The 25,441-nt window shown below is 34.3% G+C and overlaps 3 protein-coding genes across 3 annotated transcripts in view; 1 reads left to right on the forward strand and 2 right to left on the reverse strand.

Moving 5' to 3' along the window:
- LOC127869366 (uncharacterized) overlaps window positions 1-25,441 on the reverse strand; it is a 262,614-nt gene that overhangs the window by 196,487 nt on the left and 40,686 nt on the right. The gene's annotated exons all lie outside the window — the stretch shown is intronic.
- Window positions 1-25,441, reverse strand: part of LOC127869364 (uncharacterized) — a 198,360-nt gene that overhangs the window by 88,789 nt on the left and 84,130 nt on the right. The gene's annotated exons all lie outside the window — the stretch shown is intronic.
- The window catches only part of LOC127870171 (dipeptidyl peptidase 9-like), a 31,421-nt gene continuing 22,515 nt past the window's right edge, over window positions 16,536-25,441 (forward strand). The window contains exons 1-6 of the mRNA XM_052412828.1: window positions 16,536-16,597; window positions 20,928-21,024; window positions 21,352-21,468; window positions 22,870-22,973; window positions 23,965-24,155; window positions 24,203-24,265. Coding sequence (XP_052268788.1) covers window positions 16,536-16,597; window positions 20,928-21,024; window positions 21,352-21,468; window positions 22,870-22,973; window positions 23,965-24,155; window positions 24,203-24,265 — 634 coding nt within the window. The remainder of the gene's footprint in view (window positions 16,598-20,927; window positions 21,025-21,351; window positions 21,469-22,869; window positions 22,974-23,964; window positions 24,156-24,202; window positions 24,266-25,441) is intronic.

Consider the following 25,441-nt stretch of genomic DNA (forward strand, 5'->3'; position numbering starts at 1 on the left):
CGGGTTACGTAATAGCCAATTTTGCGGCGCCCATATTATCGATTCTGGGATTGTCTATACGACTATGTTTGATGTTATTCCGATTCTGTCAAGTTGTACTATGACGTTATTTTGTGTCTTAAAACACCATTGTACTTTTTCCTTTAAAAATCTCATCCAGAAAAATAAAAATACTATTTAAGCTGCTAAGCACAGTCAATATACATAATAATATACAATCACAATGGTAAACTAACGTCATAAAATGTAATTGATTTTGCACGTTCAAACCGATACAAAAGGTAAGACCTACAAATTTGGTCGTTATATAGATTTGATTAATTTGTTTTTATAAGTTGTTCAAGGTTAAGACCGATAAGTTAAATATGAAATATAAATAAAGTATAAAGAGAATACTAGGTTAGCGTTGAATACAGAGAAGTTTATGTTGTGAGGCTCAGATCGCCGGGAGCGCGAGCCTTGGCGACCGCTTTCGGTGTTCGAGCCGAGCAACATAAACTTCTCTGTATTCAACGCTAATCCTAGTATTCTATTTATCCCATTAGATTTTTTTCAGCGTGACATTAAACATAAAAAGATATAATAACCTTTTAACAATAATTTTAATTCAGTCTTAAAAGCGCTTAAAATCTAACGAATGTAACCATGCGTTGTGATATAAATGTATTTGTTCTGGTACGCAAAATAGTCATAAAAAATTCACACACAAACTTTAAAACAAGTAAAAATATCACCATATGCCTACATTCAATTTTACGCAGTATTCGAATTGTAACACATTACGACCGCGAAAAGAAGATTTTACTTTACTATAATTCATTTTATTTTCGAAAGAAAATAATCAAAATCCAATATGGCGGCGATTGCTCCTGACAAAATGATGTCGATGTCAACATACATGTACACCATCGACGACCTTGACAATTTCGACGAGTAAACAGACAATTGCAGCGACTGAAACTTTTTTGACGTAATATACAGGACAATACGTTTTCCGACTTCGGACGACGAATTTAAGGACGCGCAGAACGTGTTTTTTTATATAATGTTATAGGTATGCCGTGTGTGATCCGATGCATCAATGGCGCCCATGTTAAAATAATTTCCACGAGAACAGGGAACGACACAAGTACAAACAAAAACCAAAACACGTTCGAACTAGACTAGTATCTTACCTTTAGTTATCCTTTAAAATCCATCTAATAATCCATTTAACTCAATAATTGACGATTTTGTATCTAGGGTCTTTAATTATTATATTAGCAAAGTTAAATAAAGACCCTTATGCCAACCTATCACTATATTCAAATGAGTTTACGAACTTAATAAACTTTCTTCTTCGTCACACGCTACGTCATGTACTCTATGTACATTACTGCTGTTAAAATGAACCGGAGCAGTTTATCAAATAATAGACGTTGGTAAACTCGGTTGCATTTACAGATTTCTGCATACAAACATACTTATGTTTAAACTAGCACAATGTTTTATTTGTCTATGGTTAATGCCTTTAATGTACAAGAAAATAATTTAATATATAAATACACAAAGAATGGAAAACATTCCATTACACAACAGATAAATGAGTGGATAATAACCGTGTACAAAATGGGACGTTCCGAATTCCAGTGTGGTGCTATTTTAACCATCTTATGCTTTACACAGCTCTATGCCTAACGTGAATTAAATCGGAAAGCAAATATTGTATTTTATTTATGAATTGTGCGATATTTTTATGGCTTGTTGTACATTCTTAAATGTCAAATGTACATGCATGGATTATAAACAATGCACATTACACGAAATAAGGAAAGTGTGATAAATTGACAATTCAAATATGTCGATATACATTATATATACATATACATGTGAAATAAGTCGCGTTTGTAATAAATCGTCAAAAAATTTGGGGAAAATGACGCAATAAGTATGTCATTTTATGACGCCATCAATCAGCTGATTCATTATACGGATAACGAAACATAATGTCATATGACTAGATTTAAAGGTTGAAGGTTGTATAATTTTGAAGCTAAAGTTTTCTCGACTTTTTTTCTTATGAAACATCATTCAGTGGTAAAGTAAACAGTAGTCCGTGCACGCGACATGTATATCCCACAAGGTATATCCTTATTCCATAAGGTGTTATACCGTCAATGTCGCGTTGAAAATGAGATACAAATAATTACATTGATTCGATATAGTATGGTTATTTTGTGGGTTGGTACACAATCATCATCCTATCGCTTTTTATTTACGTCGGTATCATAATGCTACAAACAAGAATAAAGCGTTAAAAAATGGTTATAACGCGGTCACCTTAATGTATTTCAAAGTTTGAAGCATATCATACTGACGCGTCAACTGAGGGGGCTCTAATATTGACTGACTCTCGGGCATTGCCTTTGAGCTGGTGAGGTTTGGGTTCGAGCCACCATGCGCACATTGATACTGTCAACTCCTGATAAAAAAATCATCACAAGACACAGTATAAATAAGTAGACTTATATCCTCTTAATTTATGATTGTTTACCCATGGTTGATTGCGTCTCTTTTGCCAACACTTACAAATGCATTGAATCTGCCCTATATTAATAAGAACATTACATAACTAACACTTTGCTTACCATTTCTTGATGCTGAAGTATTGTTATTCATTGTAATCAATCTTACGTCATTTGAAACTATAACATGCCAAATAATTCAACGATTTCATCGAATGAACACCCGTTTCCAATAAACATAAAGTTGCATAATAATAAACAGTGTTGCAACATTACCGGGCGTATCAATCGAGCTGCTGGCTAGGTTAAGCCGTGTTTGACTGGTTAAGAGCCGCGGAGCACAAGTGGCTGATGTCCACAAATAGTAGAGTTTAATATTCTGAAGGCTGTTAAACTGCTGTACAAGGATGGCAGACATATTAGATTAACTTATAAGCTACGGCTAGCATATTCGATGGAAAATAGCATGCACGGTCACATGCACAAAACTTCAATCTTATTTTAATTGTACAAGAAGCGATAAGTACAATATTAGTTGAATTCACAAACACTGTATTCCTATGTACGTTTTGGTTGCAAAACACATGCTTGTCTACGTGTGTGTGCACCCATGGTCATTTGTAACTTTATAAAGAGGTTAATGTGCTTGCATGATTTAAAGCACCGCATGTGTTTGTAAAATAACGCAGTTAAATACGTTAGGAGGCAACTGCACGCGACTAAAATTGACTTTAAAAAAACAATACTGGTTAACAAACGAGTGCAATTTTGCACACAATTCTTAAAGACTGATGCAGAATGAAAATTCAATATGCGTTCAAGTAATACTTGATGCATGTTTACCAGTAGTTAATGTTCGATTCACCAGCATGCGATTGTGTAGAGCGCCCATGTCATTAAGAGCACCTTAATAATATAAATACACGCATTTAATGACCACAATAACTACAATTATCATTTCATTGTTTTAGCTCATTTATGCTTTGAATTGGCAAAATGTGGTTTCGTATAACAGTTTGAAACCGTTAAAATCCGTCATACTTGTTTCGATGGATTTCGGTATATTTTATTTAAAGTCAACACCCCTCAAATACAGAGTTACATCCCTCTGATTAGAACATTAAGTAAATCTGGTCGTTTCGACGTTATCCCTAAAAAACAAAATGCGTTCTTACTAAGAACACACATAATTATTACATTTAATAATAAGCGTTCATCATAAAAACATGATTCTCATTTAAACGCAGTTTACTTAAACAATGTTATTAGACTAGCTTTCGTTCAATTAGTTGATAATTATATAAGCCATATTTGAAAACGAGCTACAATAAATCTTGCTCATTGAATACCTTGACTTACTACAACGGTTTCATTTTGTAGACTTCATTCATTACAGAGTGTGTGTGTTTGGTATGAAGAGATAATACAATTTTGAATTTATACACTCATACACTAAAGCGAGGGCCCATGCACTTTCTTAGATGCTGCATATGAAGCAACATTAAATACAAATACAGTCACATAGGACATTTTTCATACATGTTGTTTGATTTTTGCCTTGTTGATTTGTGTATCAGTTGCGTTTTTTTCAAAACGAATTATCTGCAAATGATGCGATAAAAGTATCTACATGCAATCATATTTTTAAAATAAATATTTTTTTCAAATACAATATAAAGAACAAATGTGAGTAAACGCTTAATCTTATTGAATCAGGAATGGACACAATAAGAGTTAAAACAGAAACGATTGTGGCCATCCTAAGGGTATTGACACGTGTGCAGAAACAACATATATTTAACAGCACATCATAAGTTGCATAATATAACAATTAAAAAAAATGTTTATCCATACATAAAAACATAACTTGTTCAGAAAGTGTGCCTTTTTAAATAAATAGAGGTACATGGTGTTCAAATAAAAACTGGAAATACCAACGGTTGACTGTAAATGTAAGTGCTGTCTTTTAATATGTGGATATTTGTCTACATGACACAACTATCAATGTCAGCTGCTATGGTTAAATAAGCAGACCAAGTGAAAACTAATAAAAAATACGCAATTAAATACTATCTGCAAACCTTTTGGACATTTCAGTTGCAAGAAAACGGTTATGACATATTAATAGGAATAACCCTAAAAGCAGACCAAATGATGCTTTATGATATGTAATTTATTAAAATAAAATCGTTTCATCGATGATTATGTCATTGTTTGAGCCGTATATGTGAACTTAATAAAGCACTCTGGTCTTAATATATATCGGAAACAATGATCTATATCACCAAACATGTAAACGACATATTCCAGATTACAATTGTACCTTAGATCTTGATACTAAAAAGCTATTAAAAATATACCAGTAAATTATCCAACTAAGTACAGTAAATCTAATTTAAGTTAGCGAACTTGTTTATACCGCCTTGTTATGTGTGTTTTTTTTTTCTTGCAAGAAATCGATTTGATAGCATTCAAATTGCTAAACTATTTTATTTCGAAAGTATGCTATATTTCAAGTAAGCGTACACATTGTGCTAATGTATTCGCAACATAATTAAATGCTTTAACAGTCATCATACGAAATATTATAACAAGTTTAATACTACTAATGATAATCATTTTTATTATTGTATTTATGATACTTCATTATTTTTAACCCTACTACAACTAAAAATAATAAATTTTATAATAATTATAAAAATAAGTAGTAAAACTAATAATAATACTAACAACAATGATTTTAATATATAATTATCATTTATTAGTATCATTAATATTATCTTAACGAAAATTAAGGCGACTTACCCTTTATGTTGAACTCCATAAACTGTTCACTCAGGTTTCCACACGCGGCTCTTACCTACTGCTGAAAGCGATGAATACTAGTAAATGACAGTCTTAACGACCGCCAGGTTGTGTGAACAAAACATTGCAATCGTATGGTTAAAAGATACACATGATTTAAAACAACTGCGGTCTAGTAATATGAACAGCTTTTGAGTTTGATTAAAACATCATAGGCATTCAATAAATACGTACGCTTTCTCTGGACACGTAAGATTCAGTGACGTTGATAGTATTGAAACAATTAATATCGAAACCATTTTTTTGAACTTGTCCCTGGTCAGAAGTTTTTTTTTGCGTGTTAAAATACCTAGTACCTTGCTGCTTGAATCTTTAACACTTTTATCTTACACTTGAATTGTGTTAATCCTTGAACGAGTCCATTGCATGTTATTGTTGCATCTTTAACTTCCCTATCGGACCTAAGAGGAACATAATTGTTTTGTTTAACCAGATCGACATTCTACAAGTTCATGACTTAACAAAGACCATTGTTCACAATCCGTGTTTACCTGTGATTCATGATTACAGATTGAGACGATAAACACGAATTATCGGTGTGCACAATAGCAAAACATACGAAACCACTGACTAACAGAAACGGTAAATATAGGAATACCCAAACGACATGTTAGAATGTGATCATCTCTAAATTACACACACCCAACCTTTTAAAGGTACACTTGCAATATTTCATATCAAGCATGATAACGGGTATTTTAACTAATGGTTTATTTATCGTATAAATAAACAATTATTTGTTTGAGTTCTTAATAACAGGCACACTATCGCATACCCATTAAACCAATTGAAAAAAGTGTTGTGTATACCCCCGATTACAAAGGTTGTGTACATTATTCAGTAAGCTCTTTTAGTAATGGAAATCTTAGGCATTCTTTAGACTCATACATTTCCATTGGACACTTGGTAGTGCGTGTTTAGTCTATTTTGTAAGTAATATGTTTTTGAGAAGTTAACGTTGATAATATGATTAAGGGTATATCCGATTAAAGGCAATAAAAAACTGTTATTTTAAAAACGTTTGATCTTTCATTATCTTTGTAAGTGTCATATCCATGGATTATCACTAGTTCGGTATGTTGAATAAAGTACATAATTTTTGGGAACGAGTAACTCAGTCGCAGTTATGACATATATTTTGCCATGCACTTGACATAAAGTGGTCATGTAAACCTAATCGACCACAACTGTATTCATTGCAATGGCATTTACTAGTTGCATGCCCGTTGATAATGCCAAAGTACAAACACAGTAACTTATCATAGCCAGTACATGTATTGCATTGCACACTGCATTTAGGATTATACACATTGAGTTATACAACTTGCCCTTAAGGATTTATATGCAATACCACATGTTGGTAAATTATTCAGAATAAAAGCTCTACAAACAAAATAGTTGTATGCAAATATACATGCTGTACGTTTAACGTGGTCATTTATGTGATGCCTTTACGTCTTTGCTTCCAATGAGTATCTGAAGGATATATTTAAGTTGCCATCAATATTTCTTCATTATTTGTTATTGAAATGAGCGAATATAGTTACCTGAGGTCATAATGTATCGTTATATAGTTGAACAACTGCTGTCATATTACCGTTATCACATACATTTTCTACATTATAATTTATAATACTAAAACGCAAGGATTAATATAAAATTGAAAGCGCACCCGCAGTGGGCGGCGGAAGTGCTGCCCCTGCTTGTGATCATCTAATGCTCCAACGTTCTTGAAATTTCTTCAATTTTAAATCATGAGATACTGAAACCAAGAATGGTTAAATATGTTGTCTTCGCAAAATACTGATAAAACACTGCATATGCATCACAAAATGTATACGTTTAAGCATACTAATCATAAGCTTCAAGGGTGCACACACTTTTAAATCACTATGGTTTAAGAAACGTGTGTGCCGTTCTGTTTAAGTTGAACCTAAACGAATGTGTGCAATTTTTTAATCATTTCCCGATTGATTGTTATTGTTTATTTTGCATAATGATAGAATACGTAAGTTGTCTAACTAAACATTAACATATTGTTTAAATCTTCACGTAACCTCAATATACTGTACAATACGACAAATTGCCCGACTCTTTTCGCATTCGATTGTAACCCCATGATTTAAGGATAGATTCGGTTCAATATGCTCCTGATGGACTTCCACGAGGGTAGTGTACGCGCTTACGGGTTAAATTTTTAACAGTTTTATGTCGAATTGAGTTGTATTATTATGTTTAATTGTTAAAGATAATTACCCCCACTGGTTTTGTAAATATACTAGTATAATTCATCAATAATGTTTCAATTAATGTAGATTTTTAAAACCACAAATACAACTGAACACATATAACTATTTGAGAGTATTTAATTAAACAATCGCAGAACCGATTTGATAAATATAAACCATTTATATTCCCGTATTATTCACGTGTTATTCTTAAGCGTCAGTGCATTCAGTTAGACAGCGGCGTTTTAATCTAGGGAACCAAAGTATCGGATACTTTAAGCCATATTTGGATTTGTCTATGCCTCTCGCGTAAGTGAATGCACATTTAAATATGTTTGCTCTCACAAATGTCAAACTGCAAGAACGGTATATTTCTTCCTAATGCGTCAGATGTAATTGTGAAACAGCAGTTCAGTGCGCGCAAGGTTTTGTTTTGCGTGGTATGCTAGATTAGATTGCTTTGTTCATATTGCGGGTTTTGATCTCTATTGTGTTAAGCTTTTCAACAGAAACAACACAATCTTCATGTTTGTTTGGAGTTCGTAAAATTATTATCAAGATAAATAACTGTCTGGCTTGTCTGTATCATATTATTATTGAAGTAAACATAACTTCCTAAAATTGGTGTTTATTACATGGCTATCAGTGTAGCATATCACAGTTATCCTTGTGTGAGATACCAAACGATACAAAGCTGGAAGTCTTGTCATTATTTATGTTTGATCTGATTGAAAGATAAAACAACGAATGGTGACTTTGGATAAGGGCAACGTGCCCTTGCTTTAACAGATGCATTTCGAGAAAGTTATACTTATAATTACAACCCTAGCATGATAATTAGTAGGAAGGAGGTATATAGTTATCACTATGTTTCATTTGTTATCCCATACATTGCTGTGTCGACCTGTTTTTGTCTTCTAACTTCTGCGGACTATAGATCTAACTTGCAATAATGCATTCAAGTATTTCAAACTAGGCATATAGGTTAATATGTATGACATATTGCGTCACGCGCAAAACTACGTGGCGCTTCTAAGGTAAATTTTAAATATTAAGGCGAAAGTCAAAATGCACAACATGTCTACGTAGGGTATTTCCGCGTTATGACTTGAACAGATATAGAATGGTTGTCAAATAGCAATCTGGTCAACTACGTGACATGATGTGCTTTGAGCACTACGTACATGCCTACCTTCAGTATATAGGAAACACTCAGTTAAATGTTACAATACAGCACTTAAAGCCTAAATAGATGCTCTCTATTCTTAAATTGCACTTGCATTACATATTATCAGAATACCAGTCATTTGGTTGAGATGTTTAGCTAAATGAGTCGGTGTGTTTCGCAAAATAACATAGATAGCAATATTTAAGGTCAAATGTAACAGTTCAGACAACCAGCGGCGTAGACAGGCGTATTATAGTATTCATTTGAGTACAATTCGTTGGCATAAATGGAAAAATAAAGTGGTCGAAAAATGCAATAAAAACATAAACCTAAGGGGGTCAGGTCTAAGGCAGTCAATAAAGTCAGTAATATTCGACAAAAGTCACATGTTTTAATGACCTGGTATTAATTTATTAAAAACGATTTGCTCCATTTACTTAAAAAACCCTAACCCCAAACACTAAACTACTGTAATCGTATGCGATTAAAGGGGCACAAACTGTGTTAATAAATAGTTTATTATTTAAGCTGCTGGCAGATCTATCTTAATTACATCCCTTGTATCCAAAAGTTTTTTCACGCGGCATGTAGTGTTTAAGCCTAAATGCTTAAACTGACCACTCATTAGCTGATAAGCAGAAGAATTCCGTATACATGAAGAATCAAAGATAGGTCTTTTGACGAAAGAATGGACCGAGGTGCTACATTTCACGTTTCCTACAAGGTAGATTTCTATTTTAAATAACTGAAACTGTAAATGCAACAATGAATTGTCGCCAAACTTACGCCTTATACCACAATTTAATCACAGGATCTACCCGTCCATGGACTGTTTGATTTACTGTAGCATAAAAGTAATTGTAGATCTATTTTTTGTTATTACCATGTTGAATTAAAACTGGTCTAGAATAGTTTAATCCCGGGACTAAAATTATAGACTTGAATGTAAATGCATTTAGATTTGAAAGTATCGGTATCAAAATGGATATGACAAATTTCATTCTTGTATATAAATGGGTATAACAAAGTAAATTTCATATATGCAATTTAAAAGTAAACATATAATAGCAACTTCAATAAGTATACTGTATTGATATGATATATATTAAAATTCTAGTATGAAATGTGTCCCCTTTATCAAGACTTTATTCTAATATTGATATGGGTCCAGTTTTTCAAAATTATTGTATTGAAATGGGTCAACTTTCTCAATGGTATCGTATACAAATGAGTCTGCTTTAACAAAAATAAAGTATCAAAATGGGTCTACTTTATCAGAGTTCCGGTATAAAAATGGGTCAAATTGCGGAAAACTTGTAATCTGGCGATGCGAGTTCGAATCCTAACACAGGCATGCATTTTTTTGTTTTATTAAGACATACATTAAATGATATACCCAGTCATAATTAAAGAATATAAATCTTAAAGGAAAATCACAAGTTTTAAAATCGAAGATGAAAGGTTTCATATCCGAGTTTATCACGCCATATTTTGCACAATACTATTTTCTGAAACCTCTCTAGAATGCACTTACGGCTTCGTAGAAATACAAAACTTCCAGGGGGAGCATGCCCCCGACCCCTCTAGCATGCCGTTTGCGTACACTGAAAATCAGCCCAGCTACGCCCCTGACAACAAATATTTTTTGGGCAGAAGTAAAGCTTGTCCGTTCTATATGCATTGATTGATTTCGACAAACCATTCCGAAAACATTAAACTGACACATGTGGTATTTTTCGTCCACTCGAACACCATCGGTACAAAAAAGTATCTCTAAAACATGAAATTTTAAAATACTTTATTAATGTTTAGGCCGACAGTGTCTTATGAAATACATATTTTGCAGGCACAAAAGGGCTTGTGTATTTTCAACGCCCATACGAGATTAATAATGAGGAAAATAGAGGTAAAATGTGTATAAATAATAACCCATATAACGTGGCCTGATTTTTTTTATATTATATCATGATCAACACAAAGTTCTTGTATCAGTCATGTGTGGTGGATGGTCATATTACTCGGAATCAACTATAAAGTAACCATTTTAGTTGAATCGAATCAGATGCAACAACACAAACAATAAGATACTTAGAGGTAATATATTTGAAACACAAAATGCAATACAAACAGCAAAAAACATTTTTTACAAATATTAAGCGCGCGTGCTCATGACGTCATTATTAACACGTCAAACGACAAAAGTCATATTCTTTCCCGTTAAAACTGCAGCTTTTCAGCGATTTTTTTCATGATTTCTTTAAATTCGTAAAGGTATCATACACAGAATAACAGGTTACTTCCTAATCCGTGTGTAATATATCAGGATCGGCACGAATAAAATAACGTCTCGGCAAGCCTCGCCATTATGTTGTTCTTAGCTTTGCCTGATATTAAAGGGGCCTTTTCACAGATTTTGGCATTTTTTTAACTTATTCATTTAATGCTTTATATTGATAAATGTAAACATTGGATCGTAAAAGCTCCAGTAAAAATTCAAGAAAAAAAATAAAAAAAGGAAAAGAACATTGCCCGGAGCAGGTTTCGAACCAGTGACCCCTGGAGTCCTGCCAGAGTCCTGAAGTAAAAACGCTTTAGCCTACTGAGCTATTCCGCCGAGTACACATTCTTGATGTATTTTATACATTATATAAGCAATCTTCGTAGTTTAACAAAATTTAACGACAAAAACAGAACTCTCCAAATTATTCAATCGTTTCGCGTTGCAACGCTTTATAATTTTTAGGTTTTAAAATCGTCAAAAGATACATATAATGGCTATATTAGAGCATGGTTAATGTTCAGTATTACTGTTTCCTCACAAATATCATAACTAAAACGAGAACTTACGAATCTGAAACAACTTTTTTCAATTTTTTCAATTTACCAAAGCGTGAAAAGATCCCTTTAAAAAAGATCAGGCAGTAACATGTTATTCTCTCTATCATCGGGTCAATGTTTGACCTAGAATGCCGCAGAAGTTGTACATGATACCTAAATCATAAGTATTTATAAAGAATAACCCAAGATTAAGGCATAGGCGGATATTGACTTTTCATGTTAAATTGGTCCATTAGTATTAATAATACAGAATGTTTGCACAGTAGCTACATGACTTCCGCGTGCTGCCGTTTATATTGCATATCATACTATTTTGTTCCTTCACTTAAATGTACTACAACACCAGCTTTCCGTACTTATAATTGCATTCAATTGATTACGCAAATTATCAATATCTTATAAACACATAACAACAATTTAATGAATAACGAAGGAAAAACAAAACAGCTTGCATGTATTTCAGCAACACGCCAGTAAGCAGTCAAAGGTATATTTTCCATAAACGGAAGCTCCAAGTAAAACAGTCGTAAATTCAACAGTAATTGACAGCATGTGCATTGACCAAAATATGTCGGACAAAGTGGACATATTTTATACTATATTCGATAGGAAAGAAATAAATCGATCGCATATAACACATGTATAACTTTGTAGTAATTCGTAGTAATAGATGATGAATGTTTTGAACTAAAATATGTATATAAATGTATGACGCACATATTTATTTCTGACGTAGGGCCGGGTTCCATGCTTTATCTTCCGCATTTTTTCCGCGTTAAAGTTATGCAAAATGTTTTTTCTAGAACATACTGACTATTTTCAGGACATTGAAAACACTGGAAAAAAACCTGGAATATGTGATCGCGCTGCTTTGAATTGCACGATTTCAGAACGTATACGTTTTAAATGGAAAATATCCATCAAATAAATATTTGGATAATGTGCGTGCCAATACGAACATTTACAGTCAGATTGTATTACTTAATAATGCAAACATTAATCATTAAACCATTCATATCCCCGAATATCAAACTACGCATGAGCACATGCATATTTTATGTTCTAGATGCCCTAAATAAACTACGTTCTGTAGTGAATTGTTTGACATATATTTTTCATGGAATCACCGTCATTTACAACACAATTACATGAGCATCAGTTTATTTACCTCATCCAGTTCATTTAAACGACTTCCTTCCAAAATCATCCTCACAATGTCATGTATACGACTCACTATCGCCTCCAGCATAGAATCTGAATCATTCTCATCATCGTAATGTGTTGATCTGTTCCTGTACTTCAGCTCCAGCAGTTCGAGCTCCATTTTTTTCTTGCTGTACCTCTGGCTCTGTGTGCGATACTACTGCTTTCCGTATCTTCGACAATCTAAGAAATATCTTTGGACCTTCGTTCATGATGTCCGCGATAGTTTCTACCTAGGAACGCTTTTGATCTCCATCCAGGCCGCAACCTGTCATTAGATTCCTTTCTGGTATCATATAATATGGCAGATGGATATTTGATATTGCTGTTCTTAGTTGTCCAGGTCCTTCAAGCAAACTTCTTTCATCGAATTGCGCTTGTGCACTGTTCTCTGCTAGCCAAAATATAATTTTTTTCACTGTCTGTGATGAAATTTCTTTCTTTACTGGCTTTAATACATCCTTAATTATCATTTTCAATATAACATATATGTAAAATAATATGTCATGAGACTGCTCATAAGCTCATTCTCACCGGTGTTAAAGCAAATCCTCCATTCTAGATGTTGATATTCACTACCCTTAACACCAACAGGAGTTAAGAATGCGCCCATGATTACGACTTTGTGAACGATATCTGGTAGTGGCAAATGGCGACTACGTTCTGCCCATTTTAATAGTATACCAGGACAGTGACAGCGTAAAGACACGACTATGCCTTGCTATATGCAATTGCCCAAATGAACTATGTTTTGTTGGCCTCCACGTCCATGACGCACCTCGCCTGAAACGTATATAAAATCAAACATGTTAACAAACAGGTCGCTGTTCAGGAGATGTCCATTTGTATCATGACACAGAGCGTCGCGCGACATTGGTGACATTATTGAACCACGTCGCTCTAGCAAATTAAGCCGAGAGTGTCCGTGGTAGCACAAGCCGGTGTTCAATGTAAACACAGTAGTCTCCCTTGGGAATGTGTCAGCACTAACACCATTTTCTAAACACGAGACGCCGTCTAATACAACCATTTGATCCAAATCGCTTTCAAACAAGCATGTAAGCCCTTCTGCCTTGCTACTTGCTATACGTTAAACTGCAAATTAAACAGTACGTTAAACATGTACGGGAACAGCACAAACACAAGTACCTACGTTGTTTCCGTGCACTTCACATCCAAAATTAATTGCAACTAATACCTTTACTGCAAAAACACCAGTACTTACAATGTATATGTGAACAACAAATCCACCGGTAATTACAACTTTTACGTTACTGCATATACACCACATACAACAGTAATTACAGCCTCTCTCTAGACTCCACATGTAGTAGTACTCACTGCGTCTACTTGAACTGCACCAATACCAGGACTAAAAACGTCTACGCGAACTCCACATACGGCAGTACTTACAATTGCTACGCGAACTCCACATAACCAGTTCTTACAAACTGCACGCACAGCAATTCTAACAACGTCTACGTAAACAACATGTTCACAGTACTTTCAACTTTAACGTTACATGCACCTACCAAAATACTTACGATTTTACATGCACCTACAAAAATACTTACGATTTCAATCTGAACTGCACATTTAGTACATATAACTTCTACTTTACTACGCATATATCAGAACGTATAACCTCTACTTGAACTACACATATAGCAGTGCTTACAACGTGTACGTATACATGCAATTCGCATGCACTAGAGTTTATTACTTCTTCTTAGACTGAACATACACCAGTACTTCCAACTTCTACTTGAACTGCATATTCATCAGTACTAACAACGTCTACGTGAACTACACATACAGCATTACTTACATCTTCTACGCGAACTGCACAAACAGCAGTATTCATAACTTCTACGGGAACTGCACAAACAACAGTACGTATAATGTTTACAAGCGATTCACATACAGGTAAGGTTTATAACTTCTACTTTAACTGCACACACACCAGTACTTCCAACTTCTACGCGAACCGAATATTCATCAGTGCTAACACATTCTACTAACTATAACGTATACATGCAATTCACATACACCAGTGTTTATAACTTCTACTTAAACTGCACATACACAAGTACTTCCAACGTCTATGTAAACTTCAAAAACACCAGTACTTTCAACATCTACATGGACTGCACATTCACAAGTAAATAAAAAGTATTCTTCGATTGAACATACAGATTCTAGATGAACTTCACAAACACAATAACTTGCACCTTGTTAGTAAACTGCACATAAACCAGTACTTACTAGAGACTGATGACTGTCAAGGCCGCTGTTACGTGGACTACTTTCATCATCCGACTTATCACGCCATGGACCACATTTCGCCATCAGAACAATTACTATGTGTTATTGATTATAAATTAGCTAAATGGTGCATTTCATTATCAATTAATGACTAAAATGTTTACGAGAAAACTGCATCGTCTATAATTTTGGTTCACAAACTTTCATCGTGTTTAACCATTCAATGACGAATACTATTGTAATTGCTTAAATATACACGAAAGTTTTTTATAAACGGCATTTGATAGAATACTATTTTTTGTTTTGATGTCCAATTACAATTATTATACAAAACCTGTTAATGTTCGTATGTTCGTATGTAAAAGTCATATAGTTTTACACTTTTGCTAAAATATTGTGCTTAAGGACATCACTCTTAATTTTACTAAATATAAACTTGTTATCATACATTTCAGTGCATGTCCATTTTGATACAAATACATATTACACACTAGTCAAATACAAGTACGAGCTTGTGTTCGATGGCTACTTTTACGATCGACAAGTCCGCTTCCTCTAATAACAAGCACTTACATATAAGCATATTATTATATGTTTTTTTTATTTAGTTTGCCTGAACATGTATAACAATCAACATTGTTATTTTCTTTCCCGTCGTTTTTGGCTTATTATCAAGTTCACAACACAAATGATTTAGAATTCACGCATTAATTGATTGATAGAATGTATAGTTTAAACAAATTTATTTCAAACAAGTTGACATTATTCATACATAGAATATTATACACAATACTCATACTTTCATGTTCGAAAAGGATTAAAACGAAAGACACAGTCTTATATGGTTCTTCTCCCTTGCTATATGAAATGTTACATGTTTACGGACATAATTGGCTATGTAAGGCAAAATGAACAATATGTTGATACAAAGCTTTATTTATAGAATTATACTTACTTAATAAAATTAATATGTTGACATATTTGAGAAATGTACGAAATAAAGAGAAAGATTGGAAAAAGAAAGAAAGAAGATATTTGTGAAGACTTGTTGAGTTCGAGCGAGAAAGAAAGAAAAAGAAGTATGTGAATCGTTCTGTAGCACAGTTACGTATCAAATCGCTTACTTTTTATAAAAAAAAAATTGTGAACTGCATCAGCTATTTTAGTATTGGTTAAGTAATCGCGTGATGCGTCTCCATATAGAATAGTTTCGATGCATGGGGCAGAATACATTGATATTGTGTTAATGAGTTCATCACGAATGCGTATATACGGATTGATCGTAGTTTCGTGAAGTCCACATTGACATAGAGGCGATGTGATTATGTTGCGTCTGAAACGATGAGCATTAAGAGCGCTATAATCCGTTCTTAAGCGCGTATGTAACATTTGAAAGCGCCTTTCGCTATATGAAAATAAAGGATTTGAGGTCGGGCGATCACTGTTAATAAGTCTTTAGAAAGAATGGAGCGTTTCAGTATTTTTGATGTCGTCGGGGAGACGATTCCATTCGGATACAGTAGATGGTAAGAAAGAACTTGAATATAATGATGTTCTAGCTTGAATTGATTGTAAATGTGATTAATTTCTTAGAGAGTAATTGTTACGTGAACCCACTGTTGGAGGCAAGAGATATTGCATATAGTTTGGGTTATTGGTGGAATTCATTTTATACATTCATATTAATTTGTGTTTCCATCTGCGTTGGCTGATGGTGTCCCACCCTAGCTCATTTAAAAGGTCTTCAATTGAGACTAGACGTGTGCATCCAGATGTTATTCGTGCGGCTTCAAGTATGGATTTTTTCAAGTTCATCGTTTTCATATTTTGTACAATTATCAAAAACAGTGTCAGAATATTCAAAAATTGGTCTTATAAAAGAAAAGTATATTTTCTCGAGAGTTTTTATATCGAGAATTGTTTTTAGACGACGCATTATATTGATTCGTTTCCATGCCTTTTCTTTTGCATACGATATTATGTGCATGCCAAGTGCAGTCATTTGAAATAAATACACCTAAATGTTTATGGACGTCAACGATCGGTATATTAATATTATGCATTGATATTGGCGGATGAGATGGTTTGCTAATTTTTCTAGATATTAGCATTGATTCGGATTTAGAGGGGTTGAAGCTTACTAACCGTTTATCTGCCCACATGGAGAATTTATCAATATCGGATTGTAAAATGGCTGCAGTTTCGTTTGGTGAGTTTACGACCATAGAAAGACTGGTATCATCCGCGAACAAGTGGATTTGAGCTTGTATATCAGTTATAATATCATTTATATACACTAGAAACATGAGAGGGCCTAAAATAGAACCTTGAGGGACGCCGGCACTAATTTCAGTAAGATTCGATTGCGTTCCTGGTAAAATTACTTTCTGTTTGCGATCGGAAAGATAGTTTGACAAAAAAAGATAATAAATTTCCTCGGATGCCTGCTTGTTGAAGTTTGAATAATACACCTTTGTACCAGACTCTGTCGAAAGCTTTACTTATATCAAAAATACAACTCTAACCTCTAGGCCATAATTTAGCGCTCTGCAAAAAGTATTATAGATATATGTTAGTTGGTTAACAGTCGAATTACCAGGCAAGAAACCAGATTGAGTGGGCGCAAAGAATGAATTAGCATGAAAGAGTGAAATAGGTCGGAAATTTGACGTTTAGGCTGGATCACCCTTTTTGAAAACCGGGCACACATTTACAATTTTCCAGCAAGCAGGCATTTTGCAGGAGCGTTGACAAGAATTAAATAAATCACACAATCGATGACTTAATTGATACATTGCCTCTTTGAGAATGCGATTATCTATTCCATCAGGACCAGAAGCTTTACCAATCTGAAGGCATTTTATTGAGTCAATGACTTCCTCCTGAGTTATGTGAATAGATTGAAGAATCTTATCATTTAAATTGTGTATAGATGGAAGATTGTAGTTTCGTTCATCAACGGAGCACTGGCTTGCAAAATACTTATTTAACATATCAGCTTTTCATGTGTCATCCGTTACAAAGGTACTTGTTTGATCATCGTAAAGAGGAGGAATTGAATTGTTTGTGCTAGATGGGATAAATGTTCGGAGCGTCTTCCACCAGTCTTTAGCACAAAGTTCAGAGGATTTAATTTTTTCCACAATATTGCTTAAATATTCATTTTTTGAATAACGTAAAAGTAAAACAACCTCATTTCTGGCGCGACGGAAATTTGACCAGTGATTATCAGTATTCAATTTTTTTGGATTTTCGATACAGACGTTTTCGTTGCCGACTTTTTTCTTTATGATATTGTTTATACATGGAGATCACGAGAGCGTATACAAACATTTTTGTTAGGAATACAATTGCCTGCTATTTATAATATTGTTTTGGTTATATTTTCAGCGTAGATATCAATATTTGCGGATTGTAGTAGATCCCAATTAGTATTTGTCATTAATTGTCGTAAGTTTGTATAGTCCCCAATGTCGTAGCGCCAGATATGTCGAAAAACGTTTTGCATTTTGGTTTTGTTAATTTCAATGTAACAAAAACTGGGCAGTGGTACCGAACCATTTGATCTAAGATGGTTCTCCTACTCCAGAGAGTAAAACAGTAGTTTCATTACTTACAAAGATCAAGTCAATTACGGAAGATGATTGCTAGTATAATGTGTTGGTTCATAAATAAGTTGAGTAAGATCATATCGGGGACATAATTCGTTTACTTTACGGGTTGTTGGTTCTGATAGAGCATTCATATTGAAATCACCTGTAATAATAATATCGTTTATGCGTGTTTCTCTGGCTAAACCAATAGACTCTTCGATGGCATTCGTGTATAATCTTTCAGCACTGGGTGGTCTATAAAAAACGCCAAACAGAATTGACTTATTGGTTGAGAGAAATACTTCAATCCATATACATTCAACATTATGTAATTCGAGATCATATCTGCGTTTAAAAGATATATTTCCATTGACGTATATTGCAACACCACCATGTGAGTCGCAGCGATCCTTGCGGATTGGCTGGTGGAAGCCGTTGAAGAGGAGATCAGTAGATGGGATAGAATTATTTAACCATGTTTCAGTAAAGCCAATTATATCGAAATCACGAAGACCTGTGTAAAGAATATCTATTATAGATCCAAAATTTCAAAAGACAAGTTATATTATCATTATTATAGGGGTTGTAAAATTCCGGAATAATCCGGAAATCCGGATTTTGAGGCTCCCGGACCAGTTTTGAGATCGGCGTAAATCCGAGGATTTTTTTCAGGGGAGGGGGGGGGGTTGAGGGTTTTGGGTGCAAAAAAAGTCTCTGTACGAAGTATTTTGGTGACGAACCGCGAAATCCGGGTACTTGCGATTAATCCGGACCGTGTCTAATTCGGCAGAAACGAGAAAGTCCGGCTGCAAATCGTTGGCATGCGTTACTATTCGTATGATACCATCTGTCTTAAAGCAATAAATTGATTGGCCATTTATTTTCGCGGTTTCTTTTGTTTTAAAGTATTTTGCTAAATCAAGTGCAAAAAAGAACAAAGAAAATCGTGTGTTTATGTGGTTAAATAGTACAAATAATCACGAACGATTTGCCTAATTTACCTCGGGGTTTGTTGTTTGTGGAAGTCAAAACTAGCATGGTGTGCATGGATTTCCAAACCTATTTTTAGAAACGCCGTAACTGGCTTGGGATTCCAAACATCGGCTTTCAAATGCAATTGTGTTTATCTTTTTCTTTACTTTTCAGTTACAAATAACATCGTTGGTGTTTTCAGTCACACAGAAAACTACTACAATTATAGATCTAGCTTCCGTTTATATATATATATATATATATATATATATATATATACATATGGAAGAAAAATCATGAAGTAATATTAACGCATTATATGACATAACCAAACAGTAACACATTTACGTCATATATATCATATTTTGCGACATACATTTTCAACAATCTTTTGCTTTACGTCAATGCACATTTCTGTTACGGTTCAAGTCTTGTTTAAATTACTGTTAGCAGACGAGAAATGTCTAGTTTATTTAGCTTCATTATATTAAATAAGCAAAAATAAAAAAAGGTTTTGTAGGATTTATTTTGATCTTGATAAAAAAAATGAGGTTTACAGTTAATGTGATATTTCATGTTTGGGCAAGTGGCTTTATGTATATAATATAAATTAACCTACTTACCTATCCACACCCTCAGCAATGGTAGGCATTAATGCAAGAAAACCATAGGATGGCCTACTTTATAACCTTGCCATGTGTAGTGTGTAACCTTGAAATTGGTAGTGTGCAGTTAGGGACCTTGGAAATGCTATGTCCAAGATAACAAAGCTATTTGCGTAGTAATTATAGCCCCTAATCCAAGTATTGAGAGTATACTGTATTCATCAACAATGTCAGTCCTACATTTGTCCTAAAACAAAAACATATCAGACAAAGTCATCCTTGGTTTTCAATGTACAATATTCAAACTTGAATGCATTGGTCCTTTATATAGCCTTGCGGGGATTTAGTATTATAGAATAATTCATATGTGTCTGTCTGTTTGCATTGTATATCTTTAGCCTAAGTTATATGCCCTTAGTTTATTGGTGTTTGCAGGTTGTCATTCTGTAGTGGATATGGTGAACCTAAAAATAAAAAATGTGTGATAAGTCTCTGAGGAAATCGAGCAAAAATAAATAGGTTACAAATAGATCAGATAGATTTCAAAATGAAGAAGGGGAATTTAAGTTTATTAGTATTTAAGCTTAAAAAATTGACAGATATTGATAAAAAAATTATTCAAGGTCCTAATGAAACCTCAGGCCTTAAACTACACTTAAATCAAAGTCATGTGTTTTGTATGTCAGGTACACAGGATATTGGTGGGACCCTGTGTGTAGAGATGGACGGACATACAGGATTCTCTATGAGGAAGTGAATGAATCTGAAGTCGATATTGTACAGGTAAACAGTAAATAGAGGCATATTTTTTAATTACATGAGGAAGATATTTCGACAATTACATTCGGCTGAGCTATATTTGGCCCGCTGCTCAGATCTAAGATCTGGAATAACACAACAACAAGTCATTTTTCTGATATTGAGGAGGAGGAAAAAGATGCAGCGATGGATACTGATATAATGATTATTAATAATTGAAATACTCAAGTGCTCATTATTTTATTTAATTATTCATTTAATGTAAATGGTAATGGCCTGTAAAAAACGCATTTGTCATATTAAAATAATGTAAACAATTGATAATGATAATGCTTTTTTGTTTCATGCCAGATTTATTTGCCCATGGATGACAAGTGGGTGGACGAGTACCGGTATCCCCGTGCGGGTAAAACCAATGCTGACAGCTGTCTGAAGATGGCTCAGTTCACTGTTGGAAACGATGGTAGGGTAGGCAGCTTTTTATGTTTAATATTGTCTGGGAAAGGCGGGCTTCATGAATGTGCGTAAAGAGGATAATCGGGGACGATTTATTTTCCCATCTAGACTGGATATTTTCTAAGAAAATACTTATTTCAAGTTATATGTTAAATACAATCAAAGCAGAAAGTGTTCTCCCTGATTAGCATGTGCTGAGTGTACAGGCTAATATTGGAGGAGACTTTACACACATGAATTAAGCCTGGTTATTCCAGTGCTTGGGTCAGTTCTTCTGTGCTGGGTTCACACAGCTGCTATTACAACCTTAACTTGTGTGAAATACAGTAAGCTCCTTATCCATGTAACTTGGTTCTTTGAGGGACTGTTATGAAATTGTTTTGAGCCTTGCTTTGGGAAAACGGGGCTTAATGCATGTGCGTAAAGAATTTTTGTCGCAGATTACTCTTTGCAGTCCTCACAGGCTTATTACAAACGACACTTTCCACCTAGAATGGATTTTCATCTAAAAGAGATTTTCTTTAAACCAAACACTCTATAAAAACGGAAAGTAACGTCCCTGATTAGCCTAACTAAGCTAGTTATGTCATAAGCCCAGAATCCAACTCCAATGAAGAAAGTGAGTTTTGTGGATACAGACTTGCAGCATACTGTAATGTGATCCAGATACCCGATGTAGGGGGCATTTGTATGGCTTATTCCATTTAGCATTAAGGTGTTGGTATTCAGGTCTGGACTAATTGTCACAGTTTAAAAAAAGGGAAAATTGTCTGCAACAATCCATGAACTTGAATTAAACTGCCTTATTTTCATAAATGTCAACTGATGGGATTTGTATATAACTTGACAAATAGACCACAACTGATGTGAGTTCTATATAACTTGACTAATAGACCACAACTGATGTGATTTCTATATAACTTGACTAATAGACCACGCCAGGCATATCAAATAGCTGTATATGACTTTTGTGGAAGATCTTTCAAAGAAAAAATTAACAATTTCAAATTTGATTTTTTCAAATTTTATTGTTTCCAATACCATTTATACATCAATGAGATATGTGTGTTCATGTTTACTCAGTGCTGTAGATTTGTTGAAGATATCTCTTGCTTAATGCATGTGCATAAAGGGTGGTCCTAGATTAGCCTGTACAGTCCACACAGGCTTATCAGTGACAACACCTTCAGCCTAGACTGGATGTTTGTGTTGTGTAGAATATACTTCTTTTGTACAAAAAAAAATCCTGAAAGGGGACAAGTGTTGTCTCGTGTTCAAGTGTGCAGACTGCTAAGTCTTATCTGGGAAGACACTTGACGCTCATGCCTTTTCCCAGATGTCTCAGACTAAGGCCCATTTACAAACCAGCCTTTGTCAAACATTTCATGATTCTTACTGTTCTGTATGTTTCAGTTTGAGGATGAAGTCATCATGCTGAGGTTGTTTGAGCCTCTGTCGAGTCTTTCAGTGGACACGGAGTACCTTGCCAGGGCGGGATGGACACCAGACGGAAACTTGTAGGTTACTTTGTCATATGAGCTGCGCTCTTGGAAGAAGGGGCTGAATGCATATACATAAAGTGTTGTCCCTGCGCTCTTGGAAGAAGGGGCTGACTGCATATACGTAAAGTGTTGTCCCTGCGCTCTTGGAAAACGGGGCTGAATGCATATACGTAAAGTGTTGTCACGGGCAAAAGGCTGATCAGGCGACAACACTTTCCGTCTTGACTTTTTTTAACGAAAATGTCCATAAAAGATGAAAGTGTCTGCACAGGCTCATCTGGGAAGACACTTTAGGCACTTGCATTAATCATTAATCCCTGTTTTCCCAGAGAACTACACAAACATTTTTTCAATTTTAATATTAATGATATGACACACAGGTTTGCAATTACACACTTTTATTGTACTGGCACTGCCCGGTTTTCGGTAGTTGGAAAACAATGCTTTTGTGAAGGGTTTTCTAAAAAATAAGTGATTATTTTCAAACCAGTATACAACATTAAAAATGAGGTTATTTTCAAACCAGTATACAACATTAAAAATGAGGTAAGTCTAGGCAAATTATTATTCAATTATATGGTAAACGATTATCTGAAGTTATCAGAGTGAATATTATTGTTCTAACATCAACATATTTCTGTCATGCATATTGCAATGTAAACTGTGTGTCTGCTGATTTCTTAAAAGTATTAATGCTTATATTTTTATCATAACATATGTGCAATAACTTTGCCAACAATTTCCTTTATGCATTTTGCAATGCTTACTGATTTAAGAGCTTATATTTTTAGTACAACATATATGAAATAACATTGCCAACAATTTCTTCCATGCATTATAAACTGTTAATAGTTTTTAATTGCATATATTTTGATCATAACATATTTTTAAAAGAATTTCCAGAAATTATGTCCATGCATTGTGAAGTGTCCACTGTAATGCTTATATTTTGGTCATAACATATATAATATACCACTGTGAACAATATCCTCCACCCATTTTGCAGTGTCCACTGTCAGATGTTGAATCGGGTCCAGACCAATCTCACCCTGTACCTGATCCCTCGAGAGTGTTTTGTCGCAGAGGCCCGGTACCAGCCTAGCTCACAGACACGGACAGACGCCCAGTATGAACCTGTCCCACTGCCACCTGTACATGTCCTACTGGAGGAAACCTCTGACATCTGGGTCAATGTAGGTGGACTCATTGTAAATTGTAAAAATTCATTGTAAAAATTCCTCCAGGATACCGGCATCTCTATCGGTTCAGTGCATCACTGGCTCATCATGGACAGACTCAGCAAACAGGTAACTCAGGATGGAGTTGTCGTAATTTTAGCCTGCTTTGGTAAAACAGGGCTTAATGCATGTGCCTTAAGTATTGTGCCATTTTGGCCTGTGCAGACAACACTTTCTGTTAATTTTTAGTTGAGACAAGATTTTCTTTACAATTTTTTTTATTCAAGCGAAAAGTGTCCTCACCGTGAGAAGTGCACATTCTAATCTACGATAACACTTTAAAAAATGCATTAAACCTGGCTTATTCAGAGCAAGGCTCATGTATTTACCCATTCACAATTATACCTTCACCTCCATTATAGGTATTATTAATTATACCTTCACAAGTGTGATGAAAAAACAAATATCTGATCAATGTTGTATTAGACAGTGTTGATACAGCTAACAAGCACAATATAGTGGTGACATATTGTTAAAATGTCATGATGTCATTTGATATTTTCAGCCATTTGCTTTAGTTTAGTTTTGGATGTTGAAAAATGTCTATGTACCTGAAACATGTGCTGTATTTTTCAGTGTCCAAACATGGGTTGTGTAAGTAATAAATGTCTTTGATTACTTTATGTCTTAACTTGAATAAAAAGAAATATATCAAACAATGAAACCATATCTGTATGCATGCATAAAATTGGTTTACGAATTCAGAGAGTTGGATCAAAGACCAAATCAAATGTGTAAACACTACAATATTAAAAAAACTTGGTTATTTCACTAAAAAGTATAAACAGAATATTTACAAGATGCATAACAATCTGAAATGCAGATTTTATGGAAAAAATACAAGCATCCTGATTCTGTCACAGTTGTAACTATGTATTTCCATGTTTTAAGTGACTTTCCCTATAACACTGTGCTTTCACTGACTGTCCCTTTAACTCTTATTTTCATGTTATCACTGATTGTCCCTTTAACAAGTATTTTATGTTTTCACTGACTCTCCCTTTAACACTAATTTCTATGTCATAACTGACTTACCCTTTAATACTTATTCCCACGTTTTCACTGACTGTTCCTTTTACATTTTGTTCCATTCGATTACATTCTTTCCCATTAACGCTTATTTCAATGTTATACCTGACTATCCTTTTAACCCACATTTCCCTTTTATTATCACTGACTATCCCTTTAACCCATATTTCGATGTTCTCACTGACAGTCCCCTAGACACTTATTTCCATGTTTTAA

Source organism: Dreissena polymorpha, chromosome 2 (genome assembly GCF_020536995.1).
Source record: "Dreissena polymorpha isolate Duluth1 chromosome 2, UMN_Dpol_1.0, whole genome shotgun sequence".
In the NCBI taxonomy this organism is placed as follows: domain Eukaryota; kingdom Metazoa; phylum Mollusca; class Bivalvia; order Myida; family Dreissenidae; genus Dreissena; species Dreissena polymorpha.